Source organism: Prionailurus bengalensis, chromosome C1 (genome assembly GCF_016509475.1).
Source record: "Prionailurus bengalensis isolate Pbe53 chromosome C1, Fcat_Pben_1.1_paternal_pri, whole genome shotgun sequence".
Classification (NCBI taxonomy): domain Eukaryota; kingdom Metazoa; phylum Chordata; class Mammalia; order Carnivora; family Felidae; genus Prionailurus; species Prionailurus bengalensis.
The window spans coordinates 122,945,392-122,964,211 of record NC_057345.1 but is presented as its reverse complement, the minus strand read 5'-3'; the positions used below and the strand labels follow the sequence as shown (position 1 = coordinate 122,964,211).

Below are 18,820 nucleotides of genomic sequence, written 5' to 3'. Positions count from 1 at the left end.
AAATTAATGCCCAAAGAATCTCTGAACAGTTTGAGTAGTGTACATGGTTATCACATAAATATGTGGTGACTTCTTTTTCTTCCTTTATTTTTTTTCTTTTTAAAATAAATTTTTGTGATAGTTCACAAGTTAGAGCTTTTAACATATAGCTTGTTTCAGAGGATTGCTCAACATACTGGTTTTCTGCCTAATGACATGATGTGCAGTTTGGGAAATTCAAGAAGCCGATTGAGGTGAGTAAAGGTGATTGATAAATCGAAAGCAAATGATAGCAGAAGATGTGAACTAAAGCTATTTCTTGATCTGTGAAAAGCTAATTGGACACATTTCAGGCCAGGTCTCTGAAGGCACAGCTCATGAACTCTGCCTTCCTGATGCTGTGCTCATTAAGAGCACTCAATAGAGGACTGGCTAATGCTAGGGAAAACCCCATCATGGTGGCCTTTACATGACACTGCAGAAGTACCTCAAGAAAGGGAGAGAAGGAAAAGGTAAGGAGAGGCTTCAGGGCACTAGCTGCTTACAGAATCCTATTTGCCTTATCGGAATGATCTGAAACTGAAGGTTATCTCTAAAGGCTACCCTGCTTCACCAAATCTCAAGGGACCATTGCCTTTCTCTAACATATCAGAGTTTAGCCAGGCCTTGTTATTGGTTGTTGTTGAAGTAAATTTGGGATTTGGGGGTCCCGGGTCTATTCTTTGATATGGAAGACGGAATACAGAACACATGACTTAAATATTTCTGGAACATCCTATATTTGCCACTGATGCTTAAACATTTTAATGATTATGTTGAAATATTAGATAAATCTCATAACCCATACTCAATTATTCATGTTAATACTTCTAGGTAAAATGAAATGTACTGAATTGGCATCTCACTTTTAAAGAATCAAATATCAAGGGAAGACATTGTAGATGTTCACAATATTTTGTGCAAGAAAATTTTTGAGTGACTTTGGAGATTCAAATCAGTACGTTGAGGATGCAGCATGGTGGATTATATCCACATGGGAACCTAAGATGAGGATTTGTACCAATGAAAATTTTCAGAAGAAAGTGGCGGAGTCTAAATCATAGAAATCTTGGTGATTATGTTGCAAAGTATAGAAATGTATAACCTAAAGTAGAGGGAATTTTGCTAGGCAATCTCTTCATGTCTTTTGCAGTTATGAGAGCCTGATTCCATTCCACAAAAACTAGGAAAACCTATTTTACCACTGTATCACCATTATAAGATGTATGGTTATCCATGAGTTAGCTCATTGAACATATTATGTAAGGAAAAATGGTCAAAATATTCTGTTAATCTCTGCAAAACTCTCTTTAAATCTTTTCTTTTTAGAAATGATAAACTTTAGAGAGATTTTTTATATGAATTTTCTGAATTTTAAAAGTGTTATCAGAACAAGAATTGTTACTGTATGTTTATATGTAACTAGAGAGCATGGGGAAGTTTGGGTATTAAGGATTCTTCATGAAGTGGCTAACTTATCTATAGAATTTTTTGTATTTTTATAAATACCTGACTCCTACTAAAATTTAAACATGCATTAGTAATTTATCATTCATAGGATAGTCTTTTGATTCATAAAATTACAATATAAGCATAGAATTTTAGAGCAGGGAAGGATCCTAATGGTCATGTATTCTAAAATGTTTAATTTTACCAATTAAGGAAGCAGAAGCAGGAGACTAGTGACTTCATTCTTGCCCATACCTCGATGCTGTGATGGGTCTAGGGCGAGCCCATTCTGCTGACATGTAGGCTGGTACAGGTCCTCTTGTCCAGCTGCCCTAGGGTTATATCTACTTGGGTAGATAGATTTTGGAGATGTTTGATTATAGTAGATAGATTTTATAGATGTTTGATTATAGATTGGTGGTTTGTTTAAATGACATCCTATTATCAGAAGTCATATACAATTGAGATGTAGACATTCTCTCTTAGAATGTAAGCATTCCTTTATTTTATTCTTCTTGGACATTAGAGTTTTTCCTTCATTAAGAAATGAAGTAGAAAATTGTACACTGTAAGTCAAGTGCATCACATTTCAAGAAAATAGTGTGTGTTAATTTACATGTGATTTTTAATTAACTACCTTAACCTAGACCCCAACAGATATAAATTAATGTTTTTAGTTTAGACAAAATAACAACCCATGCAAAAAAACCCTCAAGTCAAAGAAACTTTCCTTTATTAAAAAAAATAATATATATTATGTGTATATATACACATAATATATATAATTTTTCTTGAGAGAAAGATGGGGGGAGGCTAGAGAGAGAGAAAGAGAATCCTAAGCAGGCTCTGCACTGACAATGGTGCCAGCCTGATGTGGGCCTGACGCCAGCCTGATGCAGGCTCCAACTCAGGAACCATGAGATCATGACCTTAGCTGAAATCAAGAATCTGAGGCTTAACAGACTGAGCCACCCAGGCACCCCAAACAAAACTTTCTTTTTAAAAAAAGAGATCAACAGACACAAATACACATTATACGAGAAACATATAAAGCTTCTATCTTTATTTGTAACCAAAGTAGATTTTATAATGAGTACTGAAGAGGAGTACAAGTTGAACAGCTGACTTTAACCAAATAATCAAAGGGGATGAGAATAATTCCCTCTTGTCTATACTTGTCTAATGTCAACAGAACTCTTTGTACATACACTTTCAAGTCAAATCATTTGTCCAAAATGGAAACATAGTCATCGTTTGAAAAGCAAAATGTGAGGACAGAAGCATTTTTTGGAATAATGTAGATCCCTTTCTTTCCAGAAAATATCCTGTGGGAAAATATAAATTGCTGTGTTTATACTTTTACAACTAGGGAAGTTATTCCTGTCAAAAAATTCTGTTGGGCCAACACACTATTAGAAATTACTCATAATATGCATTTGACTACCCATGTTTGAAAATGCCAACAAATTTCCACCTTTCTAAAAATAAAATTTTTATTTTCTAAACTAATCAAATCTAGATATAACTGATTTTTCTTTATTTAAAAAATGTTTTTTAAAGGAACTATTGTTGCAATTAATATTTAGGGCAAAGGTGACAATTCACTGACAGACATGAGCACAACTCCTCGATTTCTGTGGTAGCTCCTCTCTAGGATCTGGCTAGTCCAAGGACAGAGTAGCTCAGACAAGGATAAGGGATCCAGCCCTTAGCCAATAAAACCAACTCAAGGCCACTGGACACCCTCCCCTATCCATATGCTCCATCATTTCTCACTGGAAGCTAGTCACCACCATGGCGCTGAGTCTGGTAACATCTGGCTACCTGTGCCTGAGACTGGGGACTGCTTGTTACCCATCTGATCTGGGCAGGCCCTTTCTAGCAATAGGGGAAAACCATGTTGTGATGCATCTAGGTGAAACCGGTGGACTTTCTGTGTTATACCCACCCACAGGAATTCAACTTGCAAGACCTTCATTGACTCATTGATTCCTATCCCTGCTCCAGGCTCCCAGTGCCCACCGTGTCAGGTAAACTTGTAGGCATGAAATTTGGTAAATTTGTCGGGTATTTAGTCTCCTTTCTTTGCAATCCCTCTAAGCCTTACAGTGTGATACATGATAGATGCCCAGAAAACGAACTTTTAAGGGGAGAAGGTTGTGTTGAGCCAAGGGAAGGCTGGAGAAAGGACTTAAAATGTCAAGATTTTTTTTACGTGTCGTGGGGAAAAAAATAAAAAAGAAAAAAAGAAAAAGTGCTAGAATATCATCATTAGTTATTATTATTTGTAATCCACCTTTCAGAATTCCTCTGGCCTTACTTAACCAGGCAGCTGGCAGGGAATCCAGGCTGGAAGCTAAGGATAAGAATGTCCATTGCCCCAAATCGGGAGGTGCAGAGCCTCGGGCCATAATCTGGGACCACCCCTGTGTCCCGACAGGTGTTGGTAACCCTTATGGGGCTCCGGGTCCCCAGTCCCCAGCGGGCCCCTGCCTTCTCGGAGCGCTGGAGCATGCCCAGTGGCAGCGATAGAGCCACCGAGGGCTTCGCACGGGCGCGCTCCGCTTCTCCGGGTTTTAGCAGGAGCCCGCGGGGGGGCGGGGGTGAGGGGGCCCGCGGAGCCCGGCAGCCTTGGCCGCGCGTGCGGGGAGCTCGCGCGACGCGCAGGGCTCTCTCCCGCGTTGCGGTTGCTCGGGAGATGCTGGAGCGCGGAGCCCGGCCGTTCCACCTGGCGCGCTGAGCGAGTCGCGGGGAGCCCCCGGGGGCGGGCGGGGGGCGCGGACTGCAGTAGAATGCGAGCCGGGCTCCTCCGGCGCGGTGAGACGTCGCTCCAGCGCGGTCAGGTGCCTCTCGCTGCTCTACTAACTTGCCACTTGGTCGTGTTTGGTCTCCGAGGCTCTCTACCCTTTGGGGTGGTGGGGGGCGGGGGGAGTGGGGAGTTCAAGGGTCTGCGGTAGCCGAAGGAGGGATCTTGCAAGGGGGAGCCAGCCTGGTGCCGCTCGTCTTCCCCTCCCCGTCACTCCCCTCCCCCCACCCCGTCGCTGCCGCTTTCCCTCTGCCAATTCGGAGAGCGCCGGGCTCCTGTGACATGCGACCGCTGCCAAGTGACGGTCCCCGAGTCTGAAGTGCCCGCGAGGAAGTGAGCGTCAAGGCGGGCCGCCGGCGATGACAGCCATGAAGCAGGAGCAGCAGCCCACCCCGGGGGCCAGGGCGAGCCAGGCGCAGCCGGCGGACCAGGTGAGAGTTGGCAGCTGCGGCCAGGCCCTCCCGGGAAGGGTGGCTCCAGTCCGCGCTTCCCACGCCTCTCTCTCCCCACCCTCCCCCCGCCCCAGTTCCAGGCTCCCCTCGCTCCTCCATGGACTCCGCAGGAAGTTAGAGCATCTGAGTGCGCTCTGGGGCCGGGCGAAAGGATGCGCAAGGTGGAGAGCCGCGGGGAAGGGGGGAGAGAGGTAAAGGCTGGGGGTGGCCCGGGAGCCCCGGCGGGTGGGCCACCGGAGGGGGGTGGAGAGGCGGTCGGGGCCAAGGAATGGGGGCCTTCTGGTTACAATTAACGCACACTGGAGGAATTGCTGCGCTCCTGGAGGCGTCCGCTGGCGGGGGTCTTCCTGGAGCTGAACCGAGCGCCCGGTCAAAGCTGCCTAGTAGGCAAACGACCTTTAGGCCGACAGAGTTTTTCCTTTCCTTTTTCTTCTGAGGAGCCCCGGACGGGGCAGGGGGACAAAACAGGGGAAGGAGGCTTGGCATGCATCTGTGGTCTGCTGAGTGGAACGGAGCTTGGGAGCAAAAAGGCATTAATTATTAAGGGAAGCAGGCAAGGTGCTGGCCTCAGTGATTTGTCGGGTCCAGATGTCTTGTGTCTGCAGAAATGGGGTGCTCTGTGCCGGCTGAGGGTTATTTCTGTCCCGTTTCCGTCTTTCTGCACCGGCCACCCCCTTTTATTGTTTTGGTTTTCAGAGATTTGTAGCATAACCGTACGGGGATGTTCATCTCGCCTCCGTCCCTGGATTGGGGTGACTCGGGAGTTCGGTGTTGCTTTTTCCTAAAGTTGTAACGTCGGGAGTGCTGAGGCTCCCAGGCAAGGAGGAGGGAGGCTGCGGTGAGCCGGCTCCAGGTGTTGTCACGTTTCCATCCATCAGGGACTCCAGCCGGGAGGGCTTCCAGTTAGGTTATCGGCTAACTACGGAGCTGGAGGTTGCCGGCGCCCGGGTACCGGCCGTGGGCCCTTTGCCCCGAGTGCACAGTTGAAGGCCGCCCGACGCCTTTCTGCCACAGACACTCCTAGCTCGTTGCTGGAGGTGGGGTGAAGGAGGTGCAAGCGGCTAGGCTCCGTTAGCGGCTCCGCTTTTCGCATAGGCTAACACGGAGGAGCAAGTGAAGAGAAGCTGTCCAAACCGCGGAGTGGTGGTGATGAGGGCGGCGGAGATGCCAGGGCTGCTGTTGTTAATATTCTAGTCTTGGTCATCTGTCCTGGCTTGTGGTCTCTCTTTTCTCCCTTCCCTCCTCATTTCCCTGGCATATATTTCACACAGGTGGTGGCGATTGCTTAGTGCCTTAAAGCTCCCCCTCGATTTAGGGGGGTGAATGTTTGAATGTTTACAAAGCAGCTGTTTCCTTAAACCAGCCTCTTGATTCCCTACCCTGAGAGAAGTATAAACATATTAAAACATTTGTATTGTATGATCTGTCCCTTTCCCTTACATCTTCTTCCTCTGCTTCCTTCAACACACCACAAGGTAGCAACTGGTTAGCACATTATAAAACTCATTTCGGGAGAGGAGCATGGCTTTAGCCTCCTCTTTCAAGCTGACAACCCTTAAATTTCATTAACAAGCTGCTCAGCCTGTCTACTGCTCTTGGAATGATGCTTCCAATAAGAATGATTAGTCAGGTGAGAGTCCCCACATGAAATCTTTGCTCACTAACCTGTGACACCAGCTGGTTACTTGAGGTGCTGCAAACAGCTTAGTGGCCTTGGAGGTGGGGAGGAAGAGACAGAGCGGAGCTCGCAGAAACTGAAAATGTGTATGTAAATAGTGGACAAGCCACATATGCACAGTAAAGCCTTTTGTCAGGATTAATCTGGTGCTTAACATTCAGCTGAAGAGAGAATGGAGTTTGAGTCCCTTTATCGAGTTAGCATGCATTTTTGTTTATGGCCACTTCAGATATTCAGGGAGTGGCCATTTTCAGAACTCCTGTTTTAACTGAGTTTTTAAAGTGCCTTTCTGAACGTTTACATGAGTTAAAAACGTCAGTGATATGCATATTGTGTTTGAGTTAGAATGAAAGAGATGGCTTTTGTCAGGGGGAGGAAAGCAGAGTGAAGTATATATGGCAGCATCCCACTGAGGGTTTTCCAAGCACTTCCAGAAAATATCTAGATCTAGATCTATTCGTCTGAAGGTTGACATACGAAATGATGACCAGATAATGTGGATGATTGCTGTGACCATTTAAACTACTTGCTCTGAGATTCCTAAGTTTTTATTAACAGGATTAGTCATTGTTGTATGATTCTGCAACAGTCATAAGATTCTTATGTGGTACTAGCTATAATACCCCCCATATAGACGTGAATGATAGTTCTGGTTTCTCTGTTTCTGAAAAAAATGATTCACAAATTTAAATAAAAGTATAGCTTTATGAAGTCCTACTTAATGTTTAAATAGGGGGAATGTTCCAGCTAATCACTCACCGTATATTGATTTTGAGTGATTTAGGATTTTGAATATTGCCAGAAAGGTCTTTCACTTTCATGGTATTTTATGAAATCTCAAAAATGCCTTGTCCGAGGCCATCAGCACCTACTTCCACTTACTGCACAGAGGAAGACTCAATTACAGAATCTGGTTGTGGTTATGGTCCTGTCGTGAGCTCCACCTCTCTGTTTTACCTCATCTGTGACTCTCCTCTGACATGTGGTGCCATGACCAGAGTCACCCCTTGCCCAGGGACAAGCAGCAACAAGAATAGCAGGGACTGTGTACTTTTATTAATATTCTGAGTCATTGGAAATGTCTTATCATTTTAGTAGTCTCTCCTTTAAAGCTTCCTTGATCACGTGTTTATGACAGTTATTTCTGTTGTTCTCATAATGCTCCACATTTACAAAATGTCTCGATAATTGCTTTGACATGGGTAGATACAGTCATTCTTAATATGATTAGTATCCCATTTTACATTGAGGGATCTAAAATCTTGAGTAATTAGTTATAACTCACTATTTTTAAAAAAATCACTTCCTACATGCTTGCCATGTGCTGAGTACCGTCCTCTGGACTGATAAGGTAACGCTTATTAAATACATTTTTTCTACTTGATCCTCAAAGCAACTTTTTTGAGTTAGGTCCTGTGGTCATTCCCATTTTAGAGATGAGAATACATAGGATTAAAGAAACTAACTTGATAAAGTTTGTCTTCATAAGTGGTGGAGATGAGACTTAACCCTAGTCTGTGATAAGTAAGATAAAACAAGGTAGTTTAATTGTAAAGTCCCACCTTCTGACTTCTACACAATTACAGTTCAACACATTATTATTAGCGTAATGCAAAATAACTGCAAATATTGTGTGTGTACAAACTGAATATAAAATGGATGAAGAATTTGTTTAAATCTTTGCTTATAAATGTAAATAATAGCTTTTGAAATTTTAAAATTAACTTAATAGCTCTTCTATTGATGGAAATAATACAAAAAGAGCCAGGTAGGTCCTGATAAGTACATAGGAACTTAAAAAAAAAAAATCTTGGTAATGATGGGACTTTCAAGCTTTCTTAAAGGAATAGATAGAGGTTTATAGTTAGATCTGGTTTAGAATTCAACCACATTTCCACCAGGTGGCACCCTTCTGCTGAATCCAATGGGTAAAAATACTTCCTAAAATGTTGGAGGGTCCTCTAAGCTCCAAATAAAGCAAAACAAACAAACAAACAAACCAAAAACAACAACAGCAAACAAAACAAAACAAAAAAAGCTGACAAAAAAACCTAAAACAAAAAACTAAGCAAACAAATGAAAAACCACAATCCTACTTTCTGAAGTATGACTAAAAAGTGTATTTTTATAAGCAATTATTTGGCTGCAAAGACATCATTAGTTCTGTATTTCTCCATAAAAAAAAGTATTGGAAAATGAATCTCTTAAAATTCAGTATGCAGCAGCCTATTATGATGAAATAATTCATGGCCAAAATTGAAATTAAGTATATAATGTGCAAAATGCCTTTGTAAAATATCTATTGTACTTTTGACTTTTAGGTAATATTTGCCCAAAATGTTACTATACAGAAATTAAAGTTCTGTTTTTCTATTTTACCTTTGGTGTAGTAAACGATTAAAATTTTCAAGTGTATGCTTAATGAAAACTTACCAAAAGTTATTCTTCCATGTTTCCCTGACAAATATAAAAATATATTATAATTTAGTCTATAAACTATTGATTTTTAGCACAGAACCTCAAAAAAAGCTTTTAGAAATCATGTTGAAAAAATTTAATGGATGATTTATTCTTCTTCTTCTAGGCATTGAACATAAAATATATAGTATCTAATGGGAGAGTTCTACATGATTTGGTTATAAAAGATAATTTAGATTGGATAAAGGTGTTATGTCGGAGTCGTTATAACTTAGGAGATACTATGCATTTCCTACTATCCTTTAATGTCTTATTACAGATGTAATGTATGTCTTATTACATGTATATATGACATTTTATCTACTGAGTTTAAGACATACCACAAAACATTCCTAGCTTGTAAGCTTCTAATGTATTTATTTCAGGGACTGAGCAAATTTCACATTTAAGAATGATTAAACTATATAAAAACAAGTTAAAGAAAATTGCATTATTAAATATTAATGCTGCATTATCTTATGCAGTGCATTACATTAGAAACAAAACACTGGAACCAAATTTCTCCCAGTCTGAGTAAAAATAAAGCAATTTAAAATTTTTGGTTCATTGAATCATTTATGAATATGTAATGTTACTATTGTCTATGGGTTATGTACTAGAAACCAGAGATTCAAGTTCATATCCCAGCTCCACCAGTTATCACTGTTTTTGTGGTCAAGATCACTCACTTTCTATATTTAATTTGTGAATGGGGGTGACTGTAGGTCCTTTATGTGCCTGTTGTAAGAATTAAATGAAATAATATGTAGAGACTTTTGAAGAAAGCCTGTCTCATACCAACTGTGCTCCCATTCCCTAGTCTGGGAATAGGAGCCTAGAAAAAGCAGAAAAAAGGCTTAAAGGATCATTGAGCCACCTGTAACTAGTATGCTAACATTTTACAAAACATTACATTGTTCAGTACACATGTTTGAATGATTCCAAATGAACTTGCACATGTATATAAATATTATGTTAATAATCTATAGTATTTGCTTTTAACACGAGGGCTGATTTGGCAGACATTGCACACTTAAATATACTCTGTTAAATCTCTGCCTCCATTCAATCAAAGCTCACTTCTTTACTGTCCTACTCTATATGGATCCAGACTGGAAATAAACATTGGCTAATTCTCACTGACAGGTGAATTAGCTGCAGAATATGTTTTCAGTGTAATACACCTTATAAGATTATGAGCATGGAGAAAGGGGATGTTTGATATGCTCTTTAATATTTAAGTTAATATTTCATACTTGGGTTCCAAATATAGAACTACCCCCATGTATTTTCATACTTGCTGAGTGACTTCATGTGTGTTCTAATCAAGCTCATGTTTTACTGAAACATTATGCAGTAGTCACCCCCACCCCCATTCGTTGTTTTGCTTTCCATGATTTCAGTTCCCCACTGTCAGCTGAGATCCCAGAAGCAGATGCTCCTCTGTGGAGACCTGGTGTCAGGAGGTCAGTAGTAGCCTCGCCCTCAGTACCAGTGCCCACACCATTCACCTCACTTCATTTCCTCACATAGACATTTTATCTTCTCACAGCATCATCATCATCATTATCATCATCATCAGAGGGTGAGTACAGTCTAATAAAATAATTGAGAGACCACATTCACATAACTTTTATTATACTACATTATAAAAGTTCTATTTTATTAGTTATTATGAACCTCAGACTATGCCTCATTTATAAATTGCACTTTATCGTATGTATGTATGTATATATATATATATATATATACATCATATGCATGTACATACATGTATACACACAAAATAACAGTATATGCAGGGTTCAACACTGTTCGGGGTATCAGGCATTCTCTGGGGGTCTTGGAATATATCTATCCCTCGTGGATGAAGGAGGGATGGCTGCAATGAGGGGCATATAGGAATACATGCATCAACTAGGAAAGTTGGAAGTTTGTCTCAACTGAAGACCTTTAAAAGGTCCAAAAAAAGGGGGCAAATGAGTAATGGAATGCAAAGGTCTTTGTAAACATGTACTCTTATAAATTTAGAAGTGTTTCTGCCCGAGTATATGCTGCCCTGCCTTAAGAAGTCCAATAGCTCAGTATTGATTATCCCCAGCATACTATTGTTTTAAAAAGTTTGTACTGATCTGATGCATAAGCTTTTTGTCAATAGGCAATTCTTCGTTACTTTTTCCAACTAGATAGTCCCTGTTCTCCAAGGCTTTTAAGTTGTACACCCACCACCGCCCTATCTGGTAGACATTCTGATTACTCATTATATATTAACTAAAAGAAATGCTTGTTATTTCCAGGATGATAAAGATGGAAGTATGTGTGGTGGGGAGGATGGGGTGCTGAAGACAGAGCTCTTCTCTTAGAGATTCATTGTTATTAAGCTCTCCTGAATCTTCAGGGTTTCAGACAGGACTTGATGTAATGGTGAATGTAACACTCACTGCCAGACTAATACAGGAAACTTACTTTTATCCGAAACTGATAAAATATTTTATTTCAGACTGTTCCGTTCAGTAATTGAGGTTAACAGTATCCCTTGTATCATCTTCCATATAACAAGAAATGATTTTCATTTTCTATTCAAGGTTGACATGCCATAGTTTATTTGAAAGTTGCTGAAACTTTAATAATTTTTAAATCAACTTTCAGATAATATGGTAATTCAATTAACCAGAATAGTATATCGTACAATATTTTGGGAATTGCCAAATGATCTTCAGATTTAATTATGTTTGGGGGAGAGGCGACACAATGTAGGATTGGGAAGAGAGAACAGATTTCAGATAGAATCTTCTATCATTCTCTATGCAATCTAGGGCAAACTGTTTAATCCCTCTAGAACCATTCCTTCACCTTTAAAGGAAGAGGATGTCAAGAATGTTGCAAGAGTTAGAGACATTCTGTATGAATGGGCACACATAACATCTGGCCCAAGATAGAACTCAGTATTTTTATTCTTGTTGCTACTGTGTTTCTAGACTATCTGAGAAGATTATTTCATATCTTGCAAAGGCAATTTTCCATTTACATTGATGAAAGTGCAGAATATATGTATGGGTGGGTGTGTGTACATAAAAAACACCACACATATATACATATCCATTTTTACACTTACAAGCTAAATAAATGGGTTATTTTAGAGTTAGATTATTATAGGTCATAGGTAGAAATCAATGTATAACAATCTGACTGATTTCTTCCATTTTTAGATGATAACCTGTCTTCCCGAAAGACTCAGGATCTTCTTTGAAGTGTTCATGGTTTAATATCCTCTTTCCGGAAGTTTGGTTTCCAGAAATGACTGACTCAAATTCTTTGCATATAGGAGCTGAGTGATATGTTGAGTTGAAATTTAAGAAGAGTTAGTTGAGTGCATAATCAAAACTGACTTTACATCTGAGAGAGCCAAGGCAAGCTGTGTATTCCCTAGCCAAGCTGTATATTATCTGACTTTAATATTATTGCAATTTATCATATTTACTGATTTTCTCAGGTCAGTGCAAGAAACTGTTTATCTGGTTAGAAGATAGCAAATGAAGAAAAGTGAGGAAAAAAGGGCATTTTTATTATATTTATCCTCACCCCTTTTTTGAAATCTAAATGAGGATTCAATTTCTTATACCACCCGAAAGCCTCTGCTCTGAAAACATAATCTGACAAACCTGAATTTTATAATTGGGAACTTGAATGGCAGGCTGTCCTGCGATTTATTTTCAAATAATGGACCAGAGAGACCACTTGAAGTTGCATTAATAATGCTTGTACAGCGTTAGAAGTAGGCCTCCCCTGTTATTGGTACTTGGGTTTACTTTTGGCAGGACGAATCAAATAAGTGAAAACTCTTAATACTGTTGCTTCCATTAATCGTATCTTACCTCCAAGAAAAGTTTTAATATAAGTTAATGAATGCAGGACATGGCTACTATTTTTTTCATTTCACATGTTTTGAAACAAGTGCCAGAAAGTCTTTTTTTTTTTTTTAATCAACACTTTAAATCAATGTCTCACAAACATGCATACTCATTCTTCCCTCTTAGACACCAAATCAAAGATTATGAGTCAAGGCATCTTCTGAATAGAGGTCAGAACTATATCTTTTCAAGAAGAAAAAAAAAATTCATGAAGAATTTGTCCAATGTAGAAATAGGTGATTTGGATAGATTGGTATATAATTTACATTTCCTAGTGTCTAGGAGTTTATGAATAGATTATGTACTCCACTAGGTTTATGGGTTTTTAAGGGAAAAGACTGTACATTTTACTGTTTGTTTCTTTACTAGAGTACTATAAAGGGATTATAAAAGGACTATTCCTTTCCTTTGATCCTAGGAATTATGTGTGTTTCACTTCTTGACAGTCCTATTGGCAGTGACAGGTGGATGTGAAACGAGTATGGAGTTGATATGGAAGGGACCCACGCTTGTTCACATTTATGGAGGTTGCTTGTTACTGCTTTCAAATGGGGTTTACCAAACCTTAGTGCCACAGTGGCATTATATGAATGTCTGACTGCTCACAGAGTCATTGCCTCTTGTGTTATAGGATGAGAATTTTGATTCCTTTGTCTCAACTTGCATCCGTGCTCTGTCCAAATCCAAATCCAGTCCCTTCCACCTCTACATGTCTTGAGATCAGTCTCTGGCCAGGGTTGATTCCCTGATGTCTAAACCACAATGATGTCCGCGGTGGCCTTGCCTTTCCAGATTCTTCCTTGAAGTGGCCATAAAGTCATAAATGATGATACCATTTTGAGAAAGCATTCCCATTGCTGAATCTAGTGCCTTTGTTTTCAAATCAAGAGATAGCCTATGGAGAGGTGAAGTGTGTTAGATCACACAGTTGTTAGATCAAGAGGCAGTACTTGATTCTGGGCCTCCTTACTTACAGCCGTTTGCTATGTGTCCTGCTGCCAGATTCAGCTGTGAATAAAGCATCTTTGTTCTTGTCTTGGTGACATATCTGCCTTCTTAGCACTTGACATCAGACTAACTTAAAAATTTTTTTTCCCTTAAAATCTTTGAGTCCTTAGGCAAAACTCACTTGACATTCCTTGGTTTCTCCTTTGTGATGTGTTGGTTCTAGGCCAATGGTCCTTAGACTTTTAGTACCTGGACACAAAACTTTAGAAAACCATATATGCATCTTCTCTAATTTGCCATGGCAAGAAGTCCCTTCCGTGCCATAATATCATTTTGAAAGTAAACTGAGATCCACTGTTCAAAGGACATGCCAACACCTTCCATCATACATGCAGACACTGGCATTCTTAAATCTCTTCTTTTCCCTTTGATGAATGACCTTCCATTTATCTCCACCCTCAGCATTTGAAATTGCAGTTCAGTAGTCAATGAATTAGTGACAAGATGACTCCCTCCTTCAGAAAGTAGGGATGTACTTTGGAACTCTGGAAAGCATGTAGGTGAATTATAGAACTTCCTCGAAAAGTTAATAGAACAGGCCTTTGATTCACTGGATTGCTTGGAAGATAAAGCTGATAGTTTTTTCAGAGTACCAAGTTCCAATACTAGATCTGAGACTTTTATATGCAAAATAAATAAGAATTTTTGAAGGACACAGAATTTGTTTTAGTGGAAAGAACTAGGGCTTTCTTTTCATTTAACTTCAGGTTAAATTCTATTTACTCATTTGAACAGGTTCCTCAGTCTCTCTCTGAATTTAATACTTCACCTGGAAATGGGATGATGCTTACATTGCAGGAGTGTTCTGAGGATTAGCAATGAGATGGGTTTATTATCCAGGAGGTGCTGAAAAGTGGTGGTGCTTATTTATTTGTTTTTTGTTGTTGTTGTTGTTATTAATATGTAGAGGCAAGCATTGTGAAATCAGTGCTACACTGATGTTGAGGTTCCCAGATGATGGGAATACCAGCTTTAAAGCTCATTTCTCCATTACTTTGACCACAATTCAGAGCACCTTTAATATTGAGCTTCTATTTTTGTTGATATGGAGATTATATGGAATAGTCTTGGCTCCAGAGTAAACATGGATTAGGGATTTGTTAAGAAAATTCATGGTATCCCTTTTTGTATTACTGATAAGTACAGGAGAATCAACAAAGTTTGTATTTTGAGGTTGGAGAACTGAATATGCATTTGCTTTTCCTGAATTTGTTCTTTTCTTTTCCCATCCCATGGTTAAATTCTCTCTCATGCTTATAATGCATTCTACATTTGGAGTGCTGCTTCATTCCTACTCAGAGCTGTAGTCTTTGAGCTGTAACAGCGAATCCAAAAAAACTAATATAGAATCACAGATGGTGCAAATATTTGAAAATAGGTAAATACAATCTAGGATTAGCTGCTTGGGCTCAGAAATGTCAGCTTCGTATTGCTTATTGGTCACATAAGGCACTTTTAGTTAAGGGAAAACCTAGGACAAAAGCATCATGATATAAAATTGCTGTTTTGGAGCTACGCAACATAACAAGCCCATAATTGTTATATAAACTCTAAAATGAGTCACTCTGTAACAAGGAAAGGTGTTTCAGAGAGGTCACCAAGTACCAAGGGGTTATACAGGGGATAAAAATTAAGCAGATATCATATCATGGAACTGCTGTATAATACCATCTGTTGACCTTCATTTAAAGCCATTTTTTTAAATGGAAAATATCCATTCTTATGGGTATGCTGTAGGTAGGCACATATTAAATGACCTGAGCATGGGAGCGAACAAATTGCCATCATAAAATCCATAGGTGGTGATTATTAATTACATGTGCTGTGTGTCTCTACTTCTGACTGAGAATTTAAAACCATACAGTCTTATTTTCCTTCGGTTTTGCCTTTTTAAGAGATGCATGTTTTTTAAAGGATCTTAGAACCAATCATGGTGACTAAGTCACCTGATTCACTGATAAGATAATTGAGAATGATAAAGGATGACTTGTTCAAGGTCACACCAGTGATGAATTGGGTAGGTGGGAAACCAGAGCCTCTCCCTCCTAGGTTGGGAGTTGGTATGAGACTCACTCAGTCATCAGGATCATAGGTCATCTTTGGTTGAATGTAGTGATATCAGATGAAGAAAAAGTAGATGAGAATTAAGATGGGAAGTTTCCAGCTATTTTGAAAGTTTTTTTTTTAATTCAATTTTGTTTCCAGGCAGATTTAATAAAATTAGATCTATTATATAGATTGTATCTGGACGCATCAAGGAGCAGGTGGTTACATGTGTAATGGTAGGATGCAGTTTACGTTCTCTGTAGTCTCTCATTTCTCAGATGAAGTGGCAGAGATTAGGAAGGGCTACTGTAGATCATATGTGAAGGTCTGAAGAATACAGCACTGATTTCTCTCAAAATACATGTTCACAAGTAAAAAATCCTGGCTCTCATATAAATATACAGTGAACATATGTCAAGGATTTACCTTATTAATAAAGGAACCATGAAGATGGTAAAGCTGGTTCAAAGAGCATTTCTTTTTTTTTTTTTTTTTTAATTTTTTTTTTCAACGTTTATTTATTTTTGGGACAGAGAGAGACAGAGCATGAACGGGGGAGGGGCAGAGAGAGAGAGGGAGACACAGAATTGGAAACAGGCTCCAGGCTCCGAGCCATCAGCCCAGAGCCCGACGCGGGGCTCAAACTCACGGACCGCGAGATCATGACCTGGCTGAAGTCGGACGCTTAACCGACTGCGCCACCCAGGCGCCCCCAAAGAGCATTTCAAGGAGAGAGATTCATATAGTCACTCAGGAAAGGAATAGTGTGCAATGTTTGCAAAATCAGATACACAACTGGTGAATATCTGACAACACTTAAATCATAACTCTTATGGTTATCTTTTATAGCAGACAGAAATGTTTTGCAACTTACCTATCTTTTACAATGAATGTTTAGGTTTAGATTGCAATGTAAAAAGTAAATGGTCAAAAGTAAATGGTAAGTTTAAGACAGGTGTGTTTTCCTAAAATTGTATAATCTTTGTGTGGGCCAATTGGACAATGACTTAGCCTGACATTGAAAAGATAGAGATGCAGTGATACTTAAATTTTATTTCCAAATTCTCAAAAATTTTCTTAATATCCCCTAACTCACAAAAATGGTGCCATCTGGGTCTACACTTGATGTCACAGCCAACTTCTTAAGCAATTTTATCAAAGCTGTCTCTAAGCCCCTTGGAGCTTCAGGTGTCAGATCTGATTCACCTGCAGCGAGGGCCTGGAATGCAGCCAGTCAGCCAACACTGTCTGTCAGGTTCATCCCAACAAATTGGTCCAGGTGCTTTTGAGGGACGGAAGACAACAACTTGGTAATTTCAGAGAGCTCTTTGTAGAAAAGATGAAGTAGAATAATTGCACGCGAGGTGGTGAAAAGCTATTCTTGAAGATATAGCAAAATAAGGTTCAGATCGAGTTGAGTGGTGGTGGTTGTCCCTAGGAAATGGCCGCTTTCAAAGCTGCACTTAGGAGGAGATACCATACCCATTCACACAGTCTTAAGACCCGCATTAGTTTCCTTCCCTTGATGCTCACTTTCTTTATTGCCAGTCAAGAAATGTGCATCTGTGAATATCTGGAATTCTACCATGACTTTCATTGTTCCTTTGAAGGTGACCTAGGGGCGGTAACAGTTTACGTATGACTTGAATGTATTTGTCTCTCTGTGATGCTTAGTATTGAGAATTTATATTTAGGGGCCATAGAAAATGAGGACCTTAGGAATGTGAAGGGGTAGGGACAGGAGGAAATAAACGTGGAAATGAGTCTGAGAATCTCAAGAGAGAATCATGGTCTGCACAGGAAGCAAGCTACTTAACAGGCCCTCTGTTTTTCTAGTCTGGGTTTAAAAGGGAAAAAAAATAAAATGAGTTTTTGTGTACAGAGTGCAAAGAGGTTTGTGAATAACTTGGGGTTTAAACAATTTTATTGCATTATTGAAACTTATTTTCCTGAAATATCTTTTACTAACTACAGGAGACTTTTAGATTGGGTAGTACCTTCTGGAGTGGTAAAAATGTTCTATATTTGTGCTTTCCAGTGTGGTACTCATCAGCCACATGTAGTTACTGAACACTTGAATTATGGCTAGTGTCACTGAGGAACTCATTTTCATTTAGTTTTAATTAAGTTTATTTATTTATTTATTTTTAAATTTACATCCAAATTAGTTAGCATATAGTGCAACAATGATTTCAGGAATAGATTCCTTAGTGCCCCTTATCCATTTAGCCCATCTCCCCTCCCACAACCCCTCCAGTAACCCTCAGTTTGTTCTCCGTATTTATGAGTCTCTTCTGTTTTGTCCCCCTCCCTGTTTTTATATTATTTTTGTTTCCCTTCCCTTATGTTCATGTTTTGTCTCTTAAAGTCCTCATATGAGTGATGTCCTATGATTTTTGTCTTTCTCTGACTAATTTCACTTAGCATAATACCCTCCAGTTTCATCCATGTAGTATCAATAATTTAAGTTTAAATAGCCATATGTGACTAGTAGCTACTGTATCATTTCTAGACCTTTGTTTTTCAAACTTGAGCATGCATAGAAGTCCCTTGGAAATAATATAATGTGGCAAATTTTAACCCAGGGAATCTGGAAGGAGGTCCAAGATTCTCCATTTACAACATGATGCTTTTTCTGTGGACTGTGCTCTAACTAAGGCTTTATTTCCCAACAGCAAGATTATTGAATTTTAATTTATGGCTTTACCTAGTCTGACCCCTGTCATACAAGATAAGTCTGGTGGCCTATAGCAAAATTACGAAGTATAGCTGTAGAAATATAAAAGGAAAATAATTTTAGTCATAAAATCATTGGCATTTTTATTATAACTAACAGCTAAAATTTTGTGTAATATTCCTGTATACCATGCAGAGGTCAGGTGCCTGTATCTCATTCATTCCTTACCATAAACTCTATGTAATAGATACTACTTTTATTCCAGTTTTACTAATGAACAGCTGAGAATCATATCATATTAGCTATCAACTGCTTCCC

The 18,820-nt window shown here is 39.4% G+C and overlaps 1 protein-coding gene across 1 annotated transcript in view; it reads left to right on the top strand.

Annotated features, from left to right (window-relative positions):
- Window positions 1-4,299: 4,299 nt before the first annotated feature.
- The window catches only part of DPP10 (dipeptidyl peptidase like 10), a 640,613-nt gene continuing 626,092 nt past the window's right edge, over window positions 4,300-18,820 (top strand). The window contains exon 1 of the mRNA XM_043576604.1: window positions 4,300-4,704. Coding sequence (XP_043432539.1) covers window positions 4,633-4,704 — 72 coding nt within the window. The 5' untranslated portion in view covers window positions 4,300-4,632. The remainder of the gene's footprint in view (window positions 4,705-18,820) is intronic.